The following is a 17,929-nucleotide window of genomic DNA, read 5'->3' on the forward strand; positions in this document are numbered from 1 at the left end:
ATTTGGTCCATCACTAGCAGCTTATGCCCTCCTCTCCTTTGGTTGCAGCATCTGAATAATGCTGAAGTAATCTTTGTTGCTTTCTTTCAAGTTTATCACTTTAACAAAATATTTGGTGATTGCCTAATCTCCTGACATGACTCTGTCGAATGTTATCTAATAATGCTTCCGTGAAGATACTTGGGATGTTTTATAATGTTGAAAGGAATGAAAGTCAGCAAAGTCACTAAGCATGGGAATAGTTAACGAATGAGAATAGTGGAGGTGAACACCAGGTTAATTTGACTGACCGGCAGAATTCCTCCAGCTCTTTGTGTTTTGATTATTATTCATGTGCATGTTTAAAATAACTAACGTTCTAACTTTCCATCTTAACTCTCTAAGTCCGTATTTAAAATTGCTGTCTTTATATTGTGCTAACTAATATTTTCCTGCTGGTGTAGATAACTCTTCAGGAATTTCAGATTTTACTGCAGGAAAATAGAAGTTGCAAAAAATTGGCTTCCAACCTTTCTGTAAATTTTGCCCTTTAACTGAAGTATCAAATGAAATTGTCTGATTGTGTTAAATAAAAACACATATGTCAGGCTGTTGTTCATCGATTACAGGTTGGCGTTCAATGCCATCATCCCCTCCAAACTTGTTACCAAGCTCAGGCATCTGGGTCTCTGTGCATCCTTCTGCAACGGAATCCTCGACTTCCTCATCAACTGACCACAATTGGTACCATCTGGCAACAGCATTTCCTCCTTAATAACCACCAGCACAGGAGCACCTCAGGGCTGTGTGCTCAAACCCTACTCTCCTGACACTGTACCTATGATCATGTAACCAGACAAAGTTCCAACTCCATCTTAAATTCACCAACGAAACCACCATTGTTGGTCGAATAAAAGGTTATGATGAGTCAGAGTATAGGAAGAAGATTGATCTTCTGATTGAATGGTGCCAGAACAACAAACTTACTCTCAACGTCAGTAAAGCCAAGGAGCTGATTGTTGACTTCGGAACAGGAAGGCTGAGGATCCACAAACCTGACTTCATCGATGGGTCTATGGTGGACAATTGTCCATGCACATGAATAATAATCAAAACACAAAGAGTCAACAACGACAATTCCTGGGCATGCATATCTCTGACGTTCTGTCCTGGACTCAGCACATTGATACAATCATAAAGAAAGCCCATCAGCGCCTCTACTTCTTTTGAAGATTTTGTTTTGTTTTGCAATATATTCGGTTTCTTTCTTTATTTTATCTGTTGAATGCTGTATTTTTAAACTAGTTGTGCTGCTGCAAATAAGAATTTCATTGTTATGTTTTAGTACATGTGACAATTAAACGCTCTTGACTCTTGATTTGAAAGTGGAGAACTGAATATATGTACCCTCCTTTCTCACTATTTAACTTAAAGATGTAACTTTAACTGCAATACGATGGGATATTGACTTTATCTCAGTTGTATACTTGCTGCCTGAAAAATTGATTTATTTCTTTAGTTTTTGCCTCTTTTGTCAGTAACTCCTTACATCTGTATTTAGAAAGAAAATGCTCTTTTTAAACCGTGTTTCACTGTCATTTCACAAACTGCCCACTGGGTGTAGCTGAGAATCCATTCAATTTGTTTATTTCTTTTAAACAAAACTTCTGTCCAAAATTTTAACTTTCTATTTTCACGCTTTCCAATTTGATCTATCATGAAAAAACAAAACTTATTCCATACACAGCTATTCCAGTGTAATTTTTGAAAATTGCATTAGTTTGCAGTTATTGAGCATGCAGGGTTTTCTTTTGATCTTCCCAGGAGATGGCTGTTGGTGACCTGTACTTTAAATTCATTTCGATATTTGAAAGTGCTGATTAAATAGATCCTTCCAACAAACCAACTGTCCTACTAATTACGTGGCTGCATCCTTTAGACTACTTTAGATTTGAGATACAGTGCAGAATCAGGCTCTTTGGCCCACCAAGACCGCACCGAGCAGCGATCACCCAATACACTAGCATTATCCAACAGACAAGGACAATTTTTACCAAAGCCAATTGACTTACAAACTTGCACAAATTGAATTTAGTTTGGTTTAGAGAAACAGGCCCTTCGGCCCACTGGGTCCGTGCTGACCAGTGATTCCTGCACACTAACACCATCCTACACCCACGAGGGACATTTTTTACATTCACCAAGCCAATTAACCTGCAAACCTGTACATCTTTGGAGTGTGGGAGGAAACCGAAGATCTCGGAGAAAACCGAAACAGGTCACGGGGAGAACGTACAAACTCCGTACAGACAGCACCCGTAGTCGGGATCGAACCCGGGTCTTCAGCGCTGAACTTGATTGAAGGCAGCAACTCTACCGCTGTGCCACCGTGCCGCTGCGTGTTGGGAGCACCCAGAGAAAGCCCACACGGTCACATGGAGAACGTACAAACTCCATAAAATCAGCACCCATAGTCAGGATTGAACCCGGGTCTCTGGTGCTGTAAGGCAGCAGCTCTACCGCTTCACCACTGTGTTGCCCTCTTTTCCTCGCAGTTTTCTTTTCCTTTTATTTTCCTCGCAGTTTTAAATGTGTCTCTGTTTACATCTCAATGTTTGAATCACATGCAATTTGCAGTGAACACGGACAGATTTAAGTGGTTTCCCTTCGTCTATTTCGCGTAAACAGTAATCTGCTGAGGGTAAAAACAATTTGTTTGTTTTAATCTTTTATCAAAATGGATAAATCTAGCAAATATTTGTTTTGATCTTTGCTGGATGAAAGTATTAATTATCTTGCAGAGCACATGTTTGAAGCGACACCTAGTCTTGTAAATATTGGCTCTATTGTATCTGATCAGAAACTTCTCTTAATTTCAGGTCTTTGCTCATTTATCTTTGAAAGAAAGATGTCTTTCGGCATCTTTGGTTTGCAAGTACTGGCGCGATCTTGGTCTAGATTTCCAATTTTGGAAGCAGCTGGACCTCAGTGGGCGACAGCAGGTAAAGACTTGGCTCTCTTATTTATATAGATTTGCTAAAATTATCCTCCAGGCCATTTCGCTTTAATATATGAAAAATAACGTACCAAATTTACAGGTTGCATAAAGAGTTGACTTAAGCTTTGACAGCAAGAAGGGTCATGTAAATTTCTGCACAAATATATGCTCTTCATGTACTGATGAAGTTTGCTATAAATTATAGGAAGTTCTATTTGCATGCAAGGTATTTTCAAAGAAACTTGGAAAATAACTTTTTTTAAAAGGGATGGATCAACTATTTTGAGCACACCGACTCAATATTTGATCATCCCCTTAAATCTCAATCATTTTGGAGGAGTGAATTATCTGATGTAAGGAGGCATACATTTAACCTTAAAACCACTCCATGCTCCCATTAGTAACTGCTTGGTTAGCAGTTGTAGCCAATTCTTGAGAATAAATTAAATCATTTGTGTTTTTGAAAAAAAGAAATTTTGTTACTCCCATTGCTCGGACAAATTTTATTTTGTGCCTTTATCTTAAATCATTGCAAGAGAATGTAGATCTACAGTGCTGCCAGTTGGAGTTAAATAAGATTTTAACTATAAGATAATGAAAAATTATAAATGTTAAAATCAGAATGACCTTGCCATTCTTGTTTATCTGGATGGTGGAGACTCCCAGGAATTGTGAGGTGATCTCGCAAGGATGCGTTCTCAGCCCCTTACCATACTCTCTATGACATGACCGTGTGGATAGATTCTGCTCTAACTCCATTTACAAGTTAGCAGATAACACCAGTTATTGACTTCATTAAACAAGCTGGTGTACAAAGCCTAGTCAGCATCAATGGTTCCAAAGTTTAGTTTAGTTTATTATTGCCACGTGGGACTAGGAGCAACAATAGACCAGGACTAGTCAGGGTCGCAACAGGTGACCTCAGGCAGGGTGGTTCCCTGATAGGCCAATTGTTGGCTGGGGACAGTGTGATCCCAAGAGTTGTGAACTGTGGAACTGGTAAGACTTTTTAGTGGAGGAAGGAGAGCAAGGGGGGGGGACAAAGTGGAAGGGGAGGGTGGAGCAAACATTCCCTTCCCTCTTCCTCTCTCCCCTACCCCCTTTGGTCCTCTTGCCCTTGGAAAAAGTGTGCACAGCACACCTCTGTTGCATTGGAAATAAAAAATGCCAATGAAATACAAACTCTCAATGTGAGTATTCTGACCAATTACACTCTTAAGTGACCAAAGCAATTTTGATTAAGGTTTTATCTTAAGAAAATTAATCATTAAAATGACTTTATATGAATGAAATGGTTCCAAACAGACTAAAAGGTAAATCAAGTTTCTCAAATATTTTTGCAAAACGCTGAGAGAGACTGGAGTTGATTTATAAGCCATTCAAAATTGTGGTGGTGTAAGCTTTGTGAATTCTGATTCGAGATTTCAGATGTATATTGCCAAAAGCTATCCATGAAAAAGAGTATGGTATATTTTCTTTTAAACAGAAGTTTGTTTTGCACTCGCACAAAATTAATACATTCATTTGTGGCTCTCCTGTTTTCTCGATTAAGTTGAAAAGTAGTGAGTGGCTTTTCTATGTATGTTCATGTTGTGAATTTCAATAAACAAACTTAAACCTTCCAGATTTAAGCTATTTTCATTCTCATCAGAATTCGATTTAAAATATTTTTGTACTTGTTTTGTGATAGAAAATGTTTGTCCTGTATTGTGCTCTGCTGCACAATATCGTATACAAAGTACAAATAATACGGCATTGGAAATGTTTTTGAATGTGCCATTAGTTTATTTCATTTGAATGTTTTGTTAGAAAGTGAGAAGAAATCAAACTACAGTTGGCCTGTGAGCAAGTGGGGAGCTGATTTGCTCGTTCTTTTGGTGGAGGAAAGGATGCTAAGCTTGCTAGTTGGACGGATACCTCAGTGAGTGTTCAGAAAAGAGAGAAACAAAACAGAAAGGCAAAGTTAGTGAAGTAGTATGCAAACAAAATGGCTAAAACAAAGTACAGCGGTCAAATACAGAAAAAATATTAATGACAACATTAGAGACATGGTAAAATGGAGACACAAGAGTTTGCAGATGCTGGAAGCTTGAGCTGCATCTCGTGTCTTGTTTCCTGTAATTTGTTGTCAGAGTGTTGCAGGGGTTGTGACATATTAACTGTGATTTAATTGAATGTTAGAATGTGTTTGAAGGGCAGAATGACCTTCACTTTTTTTGGGGGTGGGGGGGGACAGAGAAAGATTAACAGGCGCCGACGACTGGAAGGCCCGACGCCCCATAGGCCTCCCAGGGGACTGCGGGGAAGCCAGGCGGTGAAGCCTGCCTGGGTCGAAAGAGCCTCAGCAGCGGTGGCGATGGGAGCCTCGGCATCGGCAGTGGGAGACTTGGCGGCAGCTTGAGCCTCGGTGACAACGGGGGCCTTAGCGGCGGCGGGAATCTCGGTGGCAGTGGAATGTGTGGGGAGGCGGGGACGACAATGGAGACCCAGTGTGGGGAGACCACTGTGATGAACAATGGAGGACCCGGCGTGGGGGAGGGGGAGGCAGTTTAGTTTTAGAATCCTCTGCCCAGGGGATAAGCCTGCATTTGTTTGTTTGTTTGTTGTACTTTCCGGTTCGTTCCGGTTTAGACGCTGTGCACACGGCAGCCAGCCAACAGTTGCTTGTCCTTTTTTTTTGCACTTTTAATTTCAAGTTTTTGTGTACCTTGTGTGTTGTGACTGTTGGCAGACCAATTTCCCTCCGGGGATGAATAAAGTTTTACAGTATCGTACCGTTTAACATGATATAAAACTTTTTAGACCTGCCAAGAAATGATACCAGGGTTTGATATCTGAACACATGAACATATTAGTTCCAAACTGAAGGTGTATTTTTTTCAGTGCCAAAGTAATTCTTTACTTAATTGTTTGTAGACCATTTCAAGGAAACTTAAAGTTGAGAAAAATTGTCAGTTAGAGCAGTTTTCCAGCATGTACAATTTTATGATTTTAATAGACAATAGACAGGAGTAGGCCATTTGGCCCTTCGAGCCAGCAAAGCCATGCAATGTGATCATGGCAGATCATTCACAATCAGTACCCTGTTCCTGCCTTCTCCCCATACCCCCTGACTCCGCTATCATTAAGAGCTCTATCTAGCTCTCTCTTGAAAGCATCTAGAGAATTGGCCTCCACTGCCTTCTGAGGCAGAGAATTCCACGGATTTACAACTTGAATGGAAAAGTTTTTCCTCATCTACTTTCTAAATAGCCGACCCCTTATTACATAGAAACATAGAAAATAGGTGCAGGAGGAGGCCATTCGGCCTTTCAAGCCAGCACCGTCATTCATTGTGATCATGGCTGATCATCCACAATCAGTAACCCGTGCCTGCCTTCTCCCCATATCCCTTGATTACTAGCCCATAGAGCTCTATCTTACTCTCATCCAGTGATTTGGCCTCCACTGCCCTCTGTGGCAGAGAATTCCACAAAATCACAACTGTCTGGGTGAAAAAGTTCCTTCTCACCTCAGTTTTAAATGGCCTCCCCTTTATTCTGAGACTGTTGTCCCTGGTTCTGGACTCCCCCAACATTGGGAACATTTTTCCTGCATCTAGCTTGTCCAGTCCTTTTATAATTTTATATGTCTCTATAAGATCCCCTCTCATCCTTCTAAACTCCAGTGAATACAAGCTTAGTCTTTTCAATCTTTCCTCATATGACAGTCCCGCCAACCCAGGGATCAATCTTGTGAACCTATGCTGCACTGCCTCAAAACCAAGGATGTCCTTCCTCAAATTAGGAGACTGTACACAATGCTCCAGGTGTGGTCTTACCAAGGCCCTATACAACTGCAGAAGAACCTCTTTACTCCTATACTGAAATCCTCTCGTTATGAAGGTCGACATGCCATTAGCTTTCTTCACTGCCTGCTGTACCTGCACGCCAACTTTCAGTGACTGGTGTACAAGGATACCCAGGTCTCGCTGCGCTTCCCCCTTACCTAACCTGACACCATTGAGATAATAATCTGCCTCCTTGTTTTTGTCGCCAAAGTGGATAACCTCACATTTATCTGCATTATACTGCATCTGCCATGCAACTGCCCACTCACTCAACCTGTCCAGTTCTCTTTGCAACCTCCTAACATCCTCTTCGCAGTTCACATTGCCACCCAGGTTAGTGTCATCTGCAAACTTGCTAGTGTTACTTCTAATTCCTTCATCCATATTAGTTAATTACTACTCTTTCATAACGATTTCCTCTTGCACAATTTTGTGCTTTATCTGTTTAAATATTATTTGGATTGTTGGTTTGTAGATGCATAGAACTGCAGAGGCTGGCTCACACAAAAAGACACCGTGCTGAATAACTCAAAGAGTCAGGCAGCATCTCTGGAGAATATGGGTAGGTGATGATTCAGGTCTGAAGATGGGTCCCAACTTGAAACGTCACTATCAATGTTCTCCAGAAATGCTGCTTGACCCGATGAGTTACTCCAATACTTTCTGTCCGTTTTTGGATTGTTATTTTACTGTTCGATTTCTAAAATCTTCTTGATGAAATCCTAAAATATGTGCTATGTAATGTTTCTTTCTGATTTGAGTCTGGAGTTGTTGAATTGAAGAAAGTACTTTCTGACTTGATTTTCTATGTCACAGGTTTATGTGCTGTAAAGTATTCTTTCATTAAAATGTCTCGTGAAATTTCGAGAAAAACATCAAGAGAGTTTTATAGAAGATATATAATTGGTAAATTTAAACATTTATGGAAAATAAAAAAGACCTAACTTTTGAAATGAAACTTTCTTTTATATACTTATGCACATAGTATATGTGGTATAAATTTATGCACGCAAAGTGGAATAATGTGCAACAAAATTTTGTTTACATTTCGCCATTTTATATTTGCAGCAGACCAAAGCATAGAAACTGAAAATAGCTGCAGGAGGAGGCCATTCGGCCCTTTGAGCCAGCACCGCCAATCATTGTGATCATGGCTGATCATCCACAATCAGTAACCTGTGTCCAACTTCTCCCCATATCCCTTGATTCCACTAGCCCCCAGAGCTCTATCTAACTCTCTCTTAAATTCATCCAGTGATTTGGCCTCCACTGTCCTCTGTGGCAGAGAATTCCATAAATTCACAACTCTCAATGATGCATATTTTGTCAAATGGCACGCAAGTATCTTGAGCTGTTACTTTCTCATTTAATGTTCAACTATTGGTCATCTTTTTGTGGAAATGGTACGAAAGGGATAGATGCAGCTTTCACAGATTTAGATATTTAGTATTTCATGACTTCCTTTCATCTATTTCTGACTTGGTTAAAATATTTGATGGTCAAAAAGTTAAATTAAATCCTTGGGAATGCTGCCTCAAAAAAGCAGCCAGTGTCATCAAATACCCACACCACCCTGGCCACACTTTCATTTCACTCCTACCAAAGCGAAGACGATATAGGAGGCTGAAAACCATAACCTCTTGGTTCAAGAACAACTTCTTCCCATCAATCGTTAGGCTCTTGGACACTACAAACATTAACTAAACTATGAATTGCCTAGGCTTCACTAAGGAGTTTGGGCTCTTTGCACTAATACTGGGGATTTTAGTTTCTTGATTTATTTTCTTTGCTTATTATGTTCGGTATGAATACTGTGTTTACAGGCCTGTTATGTAGTTGCAGGTAAGAATGTCATTGTTCTGTTGTCGGCACATATGACAGTAGAAAACACTTGCCTTGACATATCCTCTAATTATATACACAATTTTTGAAGTTTTGAATTTTGTTGACATTATACCCGGTTTTGAAAGCCCTATCTAAATGGTTCAACAGTGCAGTTTGTGATAAAATATTCTTTCATTAAAATGTCTCGTGGAGTTTCAAGAAAAACATCAAGATAGTTTTATAGAAGATTTAATTGATAAATTTAAACATTTATGGAAAATAAAAAAGACCTATTGTAAGGGGTTAAACATTCGACATTTGGCCATATGGGTTTTATTGCAGGGGTGTAAAAAAGGTGTAAAAGCTCCAGCTCGATTATGTTGCCAGGACATCCTGTTGTCAGCATGGAGGCACGGTTTATGGCTAAGTGCATCCTTTGATATGGGCAACTGGCTTTAAGGCTTTGATGGTTGACCATCCTTTGATATGGGTAACGGGCTTTAAGGCTTTGATGCTTAACCATCCTTTGATGGTTAAGGGGAACATTTGGTCATATCGACTGTTCTTTGGTCCTGGGAATACCGAAGACATGTAGGTCACACAGGACACGGAGGACATGGGGGTCCTGAAGGGCACATAAAGATTTATAGGGCATTGTAAAACTTGCCATATAAGGTAGCAACAGGAAATGTACTGGTACATGTATTTCGGGTATAAAATGTGTGTATTTGATAGCATTCGGGGAGAGAGGCTACACTAGCTTCCTGAGTGTTTCTAAACGCTCCGGTTTCTCGACTCTCTCCCACCTGGGTGAGTAGAATAAAGAGGTTATACGAATTCGGTGGTCTGACTATTCTGTTCATAGGGCACGAACTACAACATTTGGCATAGTCGGCAGGATCTCTTTGGCACTGTCAACCACGAACGACTAAGAGGCAGCGGTGACTGAAACACGTCCGAAGGGGACAGAGTGCACTTCTCGACCGTTGTTCGAGACCCCGGACGTTGACGTTTTTCAGACACTGAAGTCCCTCGTTTGGGGTTGATTTTGTGTTCAACTGAGATTCACAGACAAACCGATAAGGAAAAGGGCAAGGATAAGGATGATATTGAGGTAAGAGTCTTTATCGCATGAGTCTGTGGTCTGAGTAAATTTAAGAGTAATTTCATAACGTGATATAGTGATTGGTTGTCAGGCCAGGAATGGGACAGGCTATGGATATAAGAGAAATTGATCGTTTGGTAATTGGATGTCAGACATGTGAGACTGACTTTGGATAAGAGTGATGGCGGTGCCCCGGTATTTTAATGTAAAGGGTGGTCACTCTTGTTGACATTGTCTTGGTCTGGGTAAATTGATCGTTTGGTAATTGGATGTCAGACATGTGAGACGGACTTTGGATAAGGTGATGGCGGTGCCCCGGTATTATAACGTAAAGGGCGGTCACTCTTGTTGACATTGTCTTGGTCTGGATAAATTGATCGTTTGGTAACAATTAATGTGGGAGCGAGAAGCAGTGAAGAAATGGAAAAAGAGGATTAAAAAATGGAAAGAGGGGGAAGCACCATCAGGAGTCAAGGGAGCGAAGTTGGAGGGAAAATGAAGGTGTATGATCTAAGACTTGACCGTGCTACCCGAGCTCGAGGTGAATTTTAAACCGGTACCAAAGGGATATATCCCGCACAACAACAAAAGTCAGAATCCGAACCACTGGAGTATATAGCGGCTTTATTAGGTAATCAGGAGTCCAGGGTGACGAGGAACCCTGGACATGTCCGATCCCCACAGCCCCACAGGCAGAGCCACCGGCTGCGGTGGTGCCAGTCCCGGTTCTACCCTCCCCGTCAGGATATTGGGGACTACCCCCCGATAATGAGACAGCATCAGGGAATATGGATAGGTCCCAGACAAAGGGTTAAGTTGCGCCACGAACAAGAATCCGCATGATCGGCGCTAGAGATTGAGGATACTGCCTACCCTCGCCTTTTTCAGTATACCTCATTCTGCCCTGCAGGCTGAATTATTTGCCCTCACGCAGGCCTGCCACCTTTGCGTTGACCAACGTGCTAATATTTACACCGACTCACAATATGCCTTTGGGGTTGCACATGATTTTGGTACCCTGTGGCAGGGGCTTTTTGACTGCAGCAGGCACTCCTATTAAAAATGTCCTGTTTGTCCGAAATCTACTAGCGAGTTTAACACTCCCGAAAACCTTGGCTGTCATTAAATGAAATTCTGTCAAGGATCCCATTTCTTTCGGGAATGCATTGGCTGACACATTGGCACGCACAGAGGCCCTGACCCCTACCATTTTAGTTTCTTCAGGCGAACAGCAGCAGTTTTCTGCAACTACCGCTATGCCCAATGTTTCGGAATTCTGCCAGCTTCAGGGGGACGCCCCCGAGGCTGAGAGACACCAGTGGAGCCAGGATAGGTGTACCCCTCGCGAATCTGACTCGCTTTGGGTTACGGCCTCTGGCAAAGTTTGTGTCCCTAACGCGCTTTTACCTGTTTTGTTGCATTATGTGCACTCTCTTACTTATGCTGGTAAGAGGGGAATGTTGGATGTAATAAATGCTACATGGTATCACCCCAAAATACATTGGGGTTTACAAATTGATTTTATTGAATTGCCACGTGTACATAGTTATAAGTATTGCTTAGTTATTGTTGATGTGTTTAGCTGATGGATTGATTTTGCTATTGATGTTGCTATTTTGTTATTGTTACTCCTGCTATTAGGGGAAGTGCACTCAAGATCTATATGGGATTGTGGTTAATCTGTATTTACTCCATGACATTTATGTAAAGACGTTCAGATGATATGCAGAGGAGGCAATGGCACAATACCCTGGAAGGCAGAAAGAATAGGACCCTGCTCAGGATGGTTTAATAAGACCAGAGCTAAACGATTGAGAGACCAAGCCTATTGGGTTGTACCCTGCGGACATGCTTTGTGCCAGTTTAATTTCCAATGCCTGACAGATGAATTTAGTTTTTGTCTTTCAGTCCAGGTATTTTTAAATTCATGTTACAAGTTGACAAAGCTTTTAATCAGGCATAGCAACTTCATGGTGAACTATTTTATGGATAACACCTTTCCTTACTCCTATTCCGTGCACGCTTTACTATTGATTTATTTACTGCCTAGTATTGAGAGCGATAACCATTTGCTCGGAGGGTGAGCTGGTGTTTCAGAACACCAGGTCAACATGTGACAGAGCTGATGTTGTCACCCAAGGATTATGAATGCCAGTTTTTGCAGGAACAAAAACGGATGATAGCAGCTGTTCTACACACGTCCAGTATTCTGGCTGTTCCACGTGTTCAGGATGTGCATGCAATAATTCAGCATTTCTCATTGGGGTACCCCTTCATACAGGGATATAACAAAGAAGGAAATTTGAGCACAAGACTGCTGGATTAGTGTAGATGGTCTAAACGAACTGGGATCTGTATCTTTGGCTTCACATTTCAACATTTGTTTTTGTTAACTGGATGAATTGAATATTTGAGAATGAATTGAAGATTACAATTGTGCTGGAATTGTGGACCCTTCCCATTTTTGTACTAGCTTAATTGATAAATTAGCCTTTGAAGCCTATTTACTTGGGTCAGTGGGTACATAAGATATTTAAAGGAAGTATTTTGCTTTTCATTTATTCAATGCCTGAGGACCACATTTAGAAAACCTCTATGCGTATAACCCCACTCTACTACAGGATTAGCCCCAGCTGAGGTATTATACGGGAAACCACTCCGAACCCCTTGGGGGATGGAGGGCGAGGGGTGCATCAACCTCCATGATCTGTACGGCCTGGATGAGCGTTTAATTGAATAAATGAAATTATTAACCCAATCTTTATCAGCCTAGCATTCTCAGGTCCGAGACACCCAGAAACCACGGGACAACATGAGGCTAAAATGGGATTGTGGATTATATTGACCCTCGGTAGTCAGATAGAAGGACGAACTTCGGATCTCCGGCAAACCAATCGTTTCTTCAACCAATCGTTTGACCAACCAACCAAGCGAACCAATCGTTTATGTCAGACATATGCTTCACAGGTGGAACGGTCTGCCTGTTGGGTGTGCTCCCCAGGTTTCAACACATGGAAAAGGCATGATGCCTCTTTACCCGGTCCCCTTCACTCCGAGTGAAGTCAGGTCTGCCCGGTTCTTTTTGAATCACTCACAGAGCCCTGGCCCCAATAATTGGTGTACGGATTATGACAACCAATCAGATGACTGTGGATGTCAATGTTTTAATGGGTGGTTCTTGAGACCCTATCTTAATCAAACACAGGAGAATTGGCCCCGGATGCAAGTTAATTCTCCTCATGACTCTCCAGAAACACCAATAAATACAACCTGTTTCTGTAGAATGGGATCTAGACCAAATGAAGTTAGCCTGTCTGTGGGATTCAGCACATGCACCCATATCAGTACTACAGTTCCCCCAAGACCTCTCAATGGGACTTACTTAATATGTGGGAGCTGAGCATATGTCTGGTTACCAGGACTTTCGCCACGGTATAATCAGGGATCTTATGAGACCTGGACAGGTGCTGTTATCTAGCTTTTGTAATCCCACATTTACGAATCATAAATCATCCTCTACAGCATCCAGAGTGGAGCTCTAAACGAGCTGTATCGGAGTTTGAGAGGTTTTGGTGGATAATATTCCCGAGATGGGGAACCGCTCGGGCGGGAACTGAAATTTGAAACTTAGCTAGTACCCTGGAACAATTAGCAAATTGTACCGCTGATGGACTGTACGAGACTCAGGAACAAATAGGCCAGTTAACAACTGAAATGATGGCCCTGCGTCTTGTCGCTCTCCAGAATCGTATGGCTCTAGATTTCCTGCTAGCCGAGAAAGGGGATACCTGTGCAATGATAGGGCAAGAATGTTGTACATTTGTACCAGATGTATCCTCTAATATCACCAATATCGCGGGGCATGTGAAGGAGGTTATAGAAAGAGCATTTAGTGTTTGAGCCCTCTGAGGGGGCGCTGTGAACTGTTTATGTATATGCTGTTATGTTTGTGTGCCATTGTATGCATGTTCTTAGTACCTGAACTGATGTACAGCGCTTTGGTCAATGTGGGTTGTTTTTAAATGTGCTATACAAATAAAATTGACTTGGCTTGACTAGGAAAATAGGGTCAGATTTAGCCCAAAATCAAATTAATGCTTCAGGATGGGATTGGTTTGGTTTAGGATATTTGTGGGGTCCGATTTTCCATTATGGCACTATCTTTCTGTTAATTGTAGTGATTCTGTTAATTTGTTATTGTTTCGGTCCATGTATACGCCAACTACTTGTTAATCGGCCAATTTAAAAAGAAAAAGAAAACAACACAAACGGTGATTATAGTATAATCACATGTATTTCGGGTATAAAATGTGTGTATTTGATAGCATTCGGGGAGAGAGACTACACTAGCTTCCTGAGTGTTTCTAAACGCTCTGGTTTCTAGACTCTCTCCCACCTGGGTGAGTAGAATAAAGAGGTTATACGAATTCGGTGGTCTGACTATTCTGTTCATAGGGCACGAACTACAACACTATCTCTTGAAATGAAACTTTCTTTTATATACTTACGCACATAGGGTGGTAATTACCACGCACCCTGTAAATTCACCAGGGCCCTCATTTTTGAAGCAAATCATGTTAGCTCAAAATCCAGATTAGTTTCTAGTTGCTGTGGAAGTAATTTGAATATACTAAATTTTCAGATTGCATACTGTGTTAGCATTGGGATCTGAATCCAACCTAGTTTAAGGGTTTGTAACACTCTCCTGGCAACATATCAAATGAATTAGAACTTTTTTTATACCATGAAGTAATATCTTGTGTTTTAACTAAAGATGTTTCACTGTAATATACTTTCACGTGAAAATGGTTGTTCTTCGATTATATTGATTTTTTCTTTGGTCCATGAAGATGTTTCTTTTAAGCTCTGCGAAAGAAAATCCCAAGATGAAACTTAAACAGTATTTGTTCCTGAACTTGTACTGAACAGGTAATAATCGGAGATACAAGAGAATCCGGAGCAAAACACAAAGTGCTTGAGGAAGTTAGTGGGTCAGTCAGCACCTGAGAGGGAATAGAAAGACACCCTAACTTTGATTACGTATATTTAAATTGAATCAACTGATTTTCATTTCTTGTTTATTGACAGATCACCGATGATGTACTCAAGCGAATTGCATCAAAGAACCGAAACAGAATCCAAATTAATATATCCGATTGTCGAAATATCTCTGACACTGGAGTGAGTTCCATAGCAATGCAGAGTCCAGGACTGCAGAAATATATAGCATATCGATGCAAGCAACTTAGTGACATTTCGCTCATTGCAATTGCTTGCCATTGCCCTTTGCTGCAGAAAGTGCATGTTGGAAACCAAGATAAGCTCACGGATGAATCTTTACAACAGGTATTTGTTTTATTTGTTAAATGTTTTATTTGCCGTCTTTTTTTTAACTTCTTTGAAACTATTAGATGCTCTAAATCTATTTTAGACTGTCCAGGAATTTTTAGAGTATTAGATGAACAAGCTCACAGCATCATAGTAGATTGATTAACAATCAAAAGGTATTTAATTCATTTGGAAGCATTTTTATTTTTAACAATTACTGAGAAGAAATGTTTCCAGTCTGCTTCTTCATGAAATTAAAAATACACGTTATGGTAGGAAAAATTAAGTTGCATTTGCAGGCCAAAGGGGCTGACGTTATTCAACTCGAGTCATGTTCATAGTGATAGGAGCAGAATTAGGCCATTTGGCTCATCATGTCTGCTCCGTCATTCAATCATAGCCGATCTATCTCACTCTCCTAACCCAATCCTCCTGCCTTCTCCCCATAACTCCTGACACCCATACTAATCAAATATCAATCTCTGCCATAGAAATATCCATTGACTTGGCCTCCACAGCCTTCTGTGACAATGAATTCCACAGATTCACCACCCTCTGACTGAAGAAGTTACTCCTCATCTCCTTCCTAAAGGAATGTCCTTTAATTCTGAGGCTATGACCTGTGGTCCTAGACTCTCCCACTAGTGGAAACATCCTCTCCACATCCACTCTATCCAGGCATTTCACTATTTGGTAAGTTTTGTTGCGGTCTCCCCTCATTCTTCTACACTCCAGCGAGCAGCAACTCAGTGGCATCAAACGCTCATCGTATCTTAACCCACTCATTCCTGAGATCATTCTCGTAATCCTCCTCTGGACCCTCTCCAGAGCCAGCACATCCTTCCTCAGATATGGGGGCAAACATTGCTCATAATGCTCCAAATGCGGCCTGACCAGTGCATTATAGAGCCTCAGCATTATATCCCTGTTTTTGTACTCTCGTCCTCTTGAAATCAATGCGAGCATTGAGTTTGCTTTCCTTACTACCGATTTAACTTGCAAATTAACTTTTTGGGAATCCTGCACCAGCACCCCCAAGTCCCTTTGCACTCCCAATTCCCTTTATAGAATAATGTGGGTGATGACAACTGATACAAGACATGTTAGGTAAAAAGAATTGTAGTTTTAGATGCGCTGCCGCTTGCAGGGGATTATGGATCCAAGGAAAAAGGGTGGGAGTCGATAGCCTTTGATAGAAAGGAGAGCAATAGTCCAGGATTATATATGTTTATTTGCCTAGATTAAAAAATACATGGTAATACCATTTTTTTAAATGGAAATAATTTGTTATTGAAATAAATTGAAATTGAAATCATCTGTGATTTGTTTTGGCATCATTGGATGTCAACTTGTAGGTTCATAATATAGCAAATCTTTCTCGTGTAACGGCTGTTTCAGTTGTCCAATGTAATTGAACACAATCAATTCTAGAGAATTGTGGATTGTAGTTCCAACTATTTTGATCTGAATTTCAAATTATACTTGGTATTGTGTATGTGCGGCCAGCTTACACATTCTGCTTGATTCATATTTTCACTTTGAGACACGATTTCATTGAAATATGAAGCAGCACCGAAGGAAGTTAAGATTCTGGAAATATTTTCTCTTGTAAATAAATCATTTGAATATTATTGCTGTCAACTCTTATATTTCTGCTTTGTTGTATTATATATTTGTAGTAAATGGTCTAATACACCGGATTTTGTTGTAATCTTTGCAATATAGAGCAAAATTAACATTAGTACCAGTCACACTAATAAGGGACCTTTTGGGAGCAATCCCCCCCCCCCCCCCCCCCGGTCCAGAAGCATTAATACTGATAAAATGAATATAGTTCTTCCCATTTTGCGGTTGATGCTTGTAATCACAATACACTTGAAAAGAAATGAGCTTGCCAAACCTCAGTGTTTTCCTTCATGTGAGCCTTGTCATCAATGAGCATTATTGTTTGCCTTGCTCTTCTTGCAAGTAGTGTTTTCATAATATTGTTAAAGAACTTTAGGACCCAACCTGAACAATTATTTGCAATATTCAGCATTAAGTTTATGAAATGCTGAAGGAAATAAATAATTTCTGTTAATTTTCTCGTTCACTGTCAACCTGCCATTCTTATAAGAATCATTTTTGTTTACACCAAATAAAATCTCTTCCTTGGTTTCTTATTTTCCAAAAAAAAGCACCCCAGCTTAACCAATCTCTTCATAACCGTAATTCTCCAGTCCTGGCAACTTCTTTATAAATATCCTCTGCACTCTACCTAGAATTGTTTCGCTTTATTATTGTCATGTATACTGAAGTAGTTTTGATTTGTATGCTATACAATCAGATCAGATAATACTATACATAAATCCAATCAAGCCAAACTCGTTCAATAGGTAGAGCGAATGGAAAGATACAAAGCAAGAGCACAGAATATAGTTCACAGCAGTGCCACTCAACAGTTCCAAAGACAAAGTCCAATGTCCACAATGAGGTAGAGAAGAATTGGAATGCATCGTAGCTTGTGGAATGACTGTTCAAAAGCCTGATAATAGAGGGGTAGAAACTGTTCCTGAGTCTGGTGGTGCTCCGCTTTCAAGCTTCTATACCTTCTGCTCCATGGCTGCAGGAAGAAGAAGGAGTAACGGGGCGGGCAAGTCTTTGATTATATTTGCTGCTTCCCCTCTGTTATCAGAATTCTGAATGTGACATGAGGCGAGTCAATGGTGGGAGTCTGGTCTGTGTGATGGGTTACATCTATGAAACTCTGCTATTTCTCGTGGTATTGGGCAAAGCTGTTCCCAAACAAACTGCAATGTAACCCAACCTAATTTGAGGAAGGACATCCTTGTAATTGAGGCAGTGCAGCGTAGGTTCACGAGATTGA

The 17,929-nt window shown here is 40.7% G+C and overlaps 1 protein-coding gene across 2 annotated transcripts in view; it reads left to right on the top strand.

Annotated features, from left to right (window-relative positions):
• fbxl17 (F-box and leucine-rich repeat protein 17) overlaps nt 1-17,929 on the top strand; it is a 522,739-nt gene that overhangs the window by 13,360 nt on the left and 491,450 nt on the right. Inside the window, exons 3-4 of one of the 2 annotated variants that reach the window (XM_078396384.1) lie at nt 2,859-2,981; nt 14,824-15,081. In XM_078396384.1, coding sequence (XP_078252510.1) covers nt 2,859-2,981; nt 14,824-15,081 — 381 coding nt within the window. The remainder of the gene's footprint in view (nt 1-2,858; nt 2,982-14,823; nt 15,082-17,929) is intronic. The other variant, XM_078396385.1, reaches the window with a different exon arrangement.

Source organism: Rhinoraja longicauda, chromosome 3, assembly GCF_053455715.1.
Source record: "Rhinoraja longicauda isolate Sanriku21f chromosome 3, sRhiLon1.1, whole genome shotgun sequence".
Lineage (NCBI taxonomy): Eukaryota > Metazoa > Chordata > Chondrichthyes > Rajiformes > Arhynchobatidae > Rhinoraja > Rhinoraja longicauda.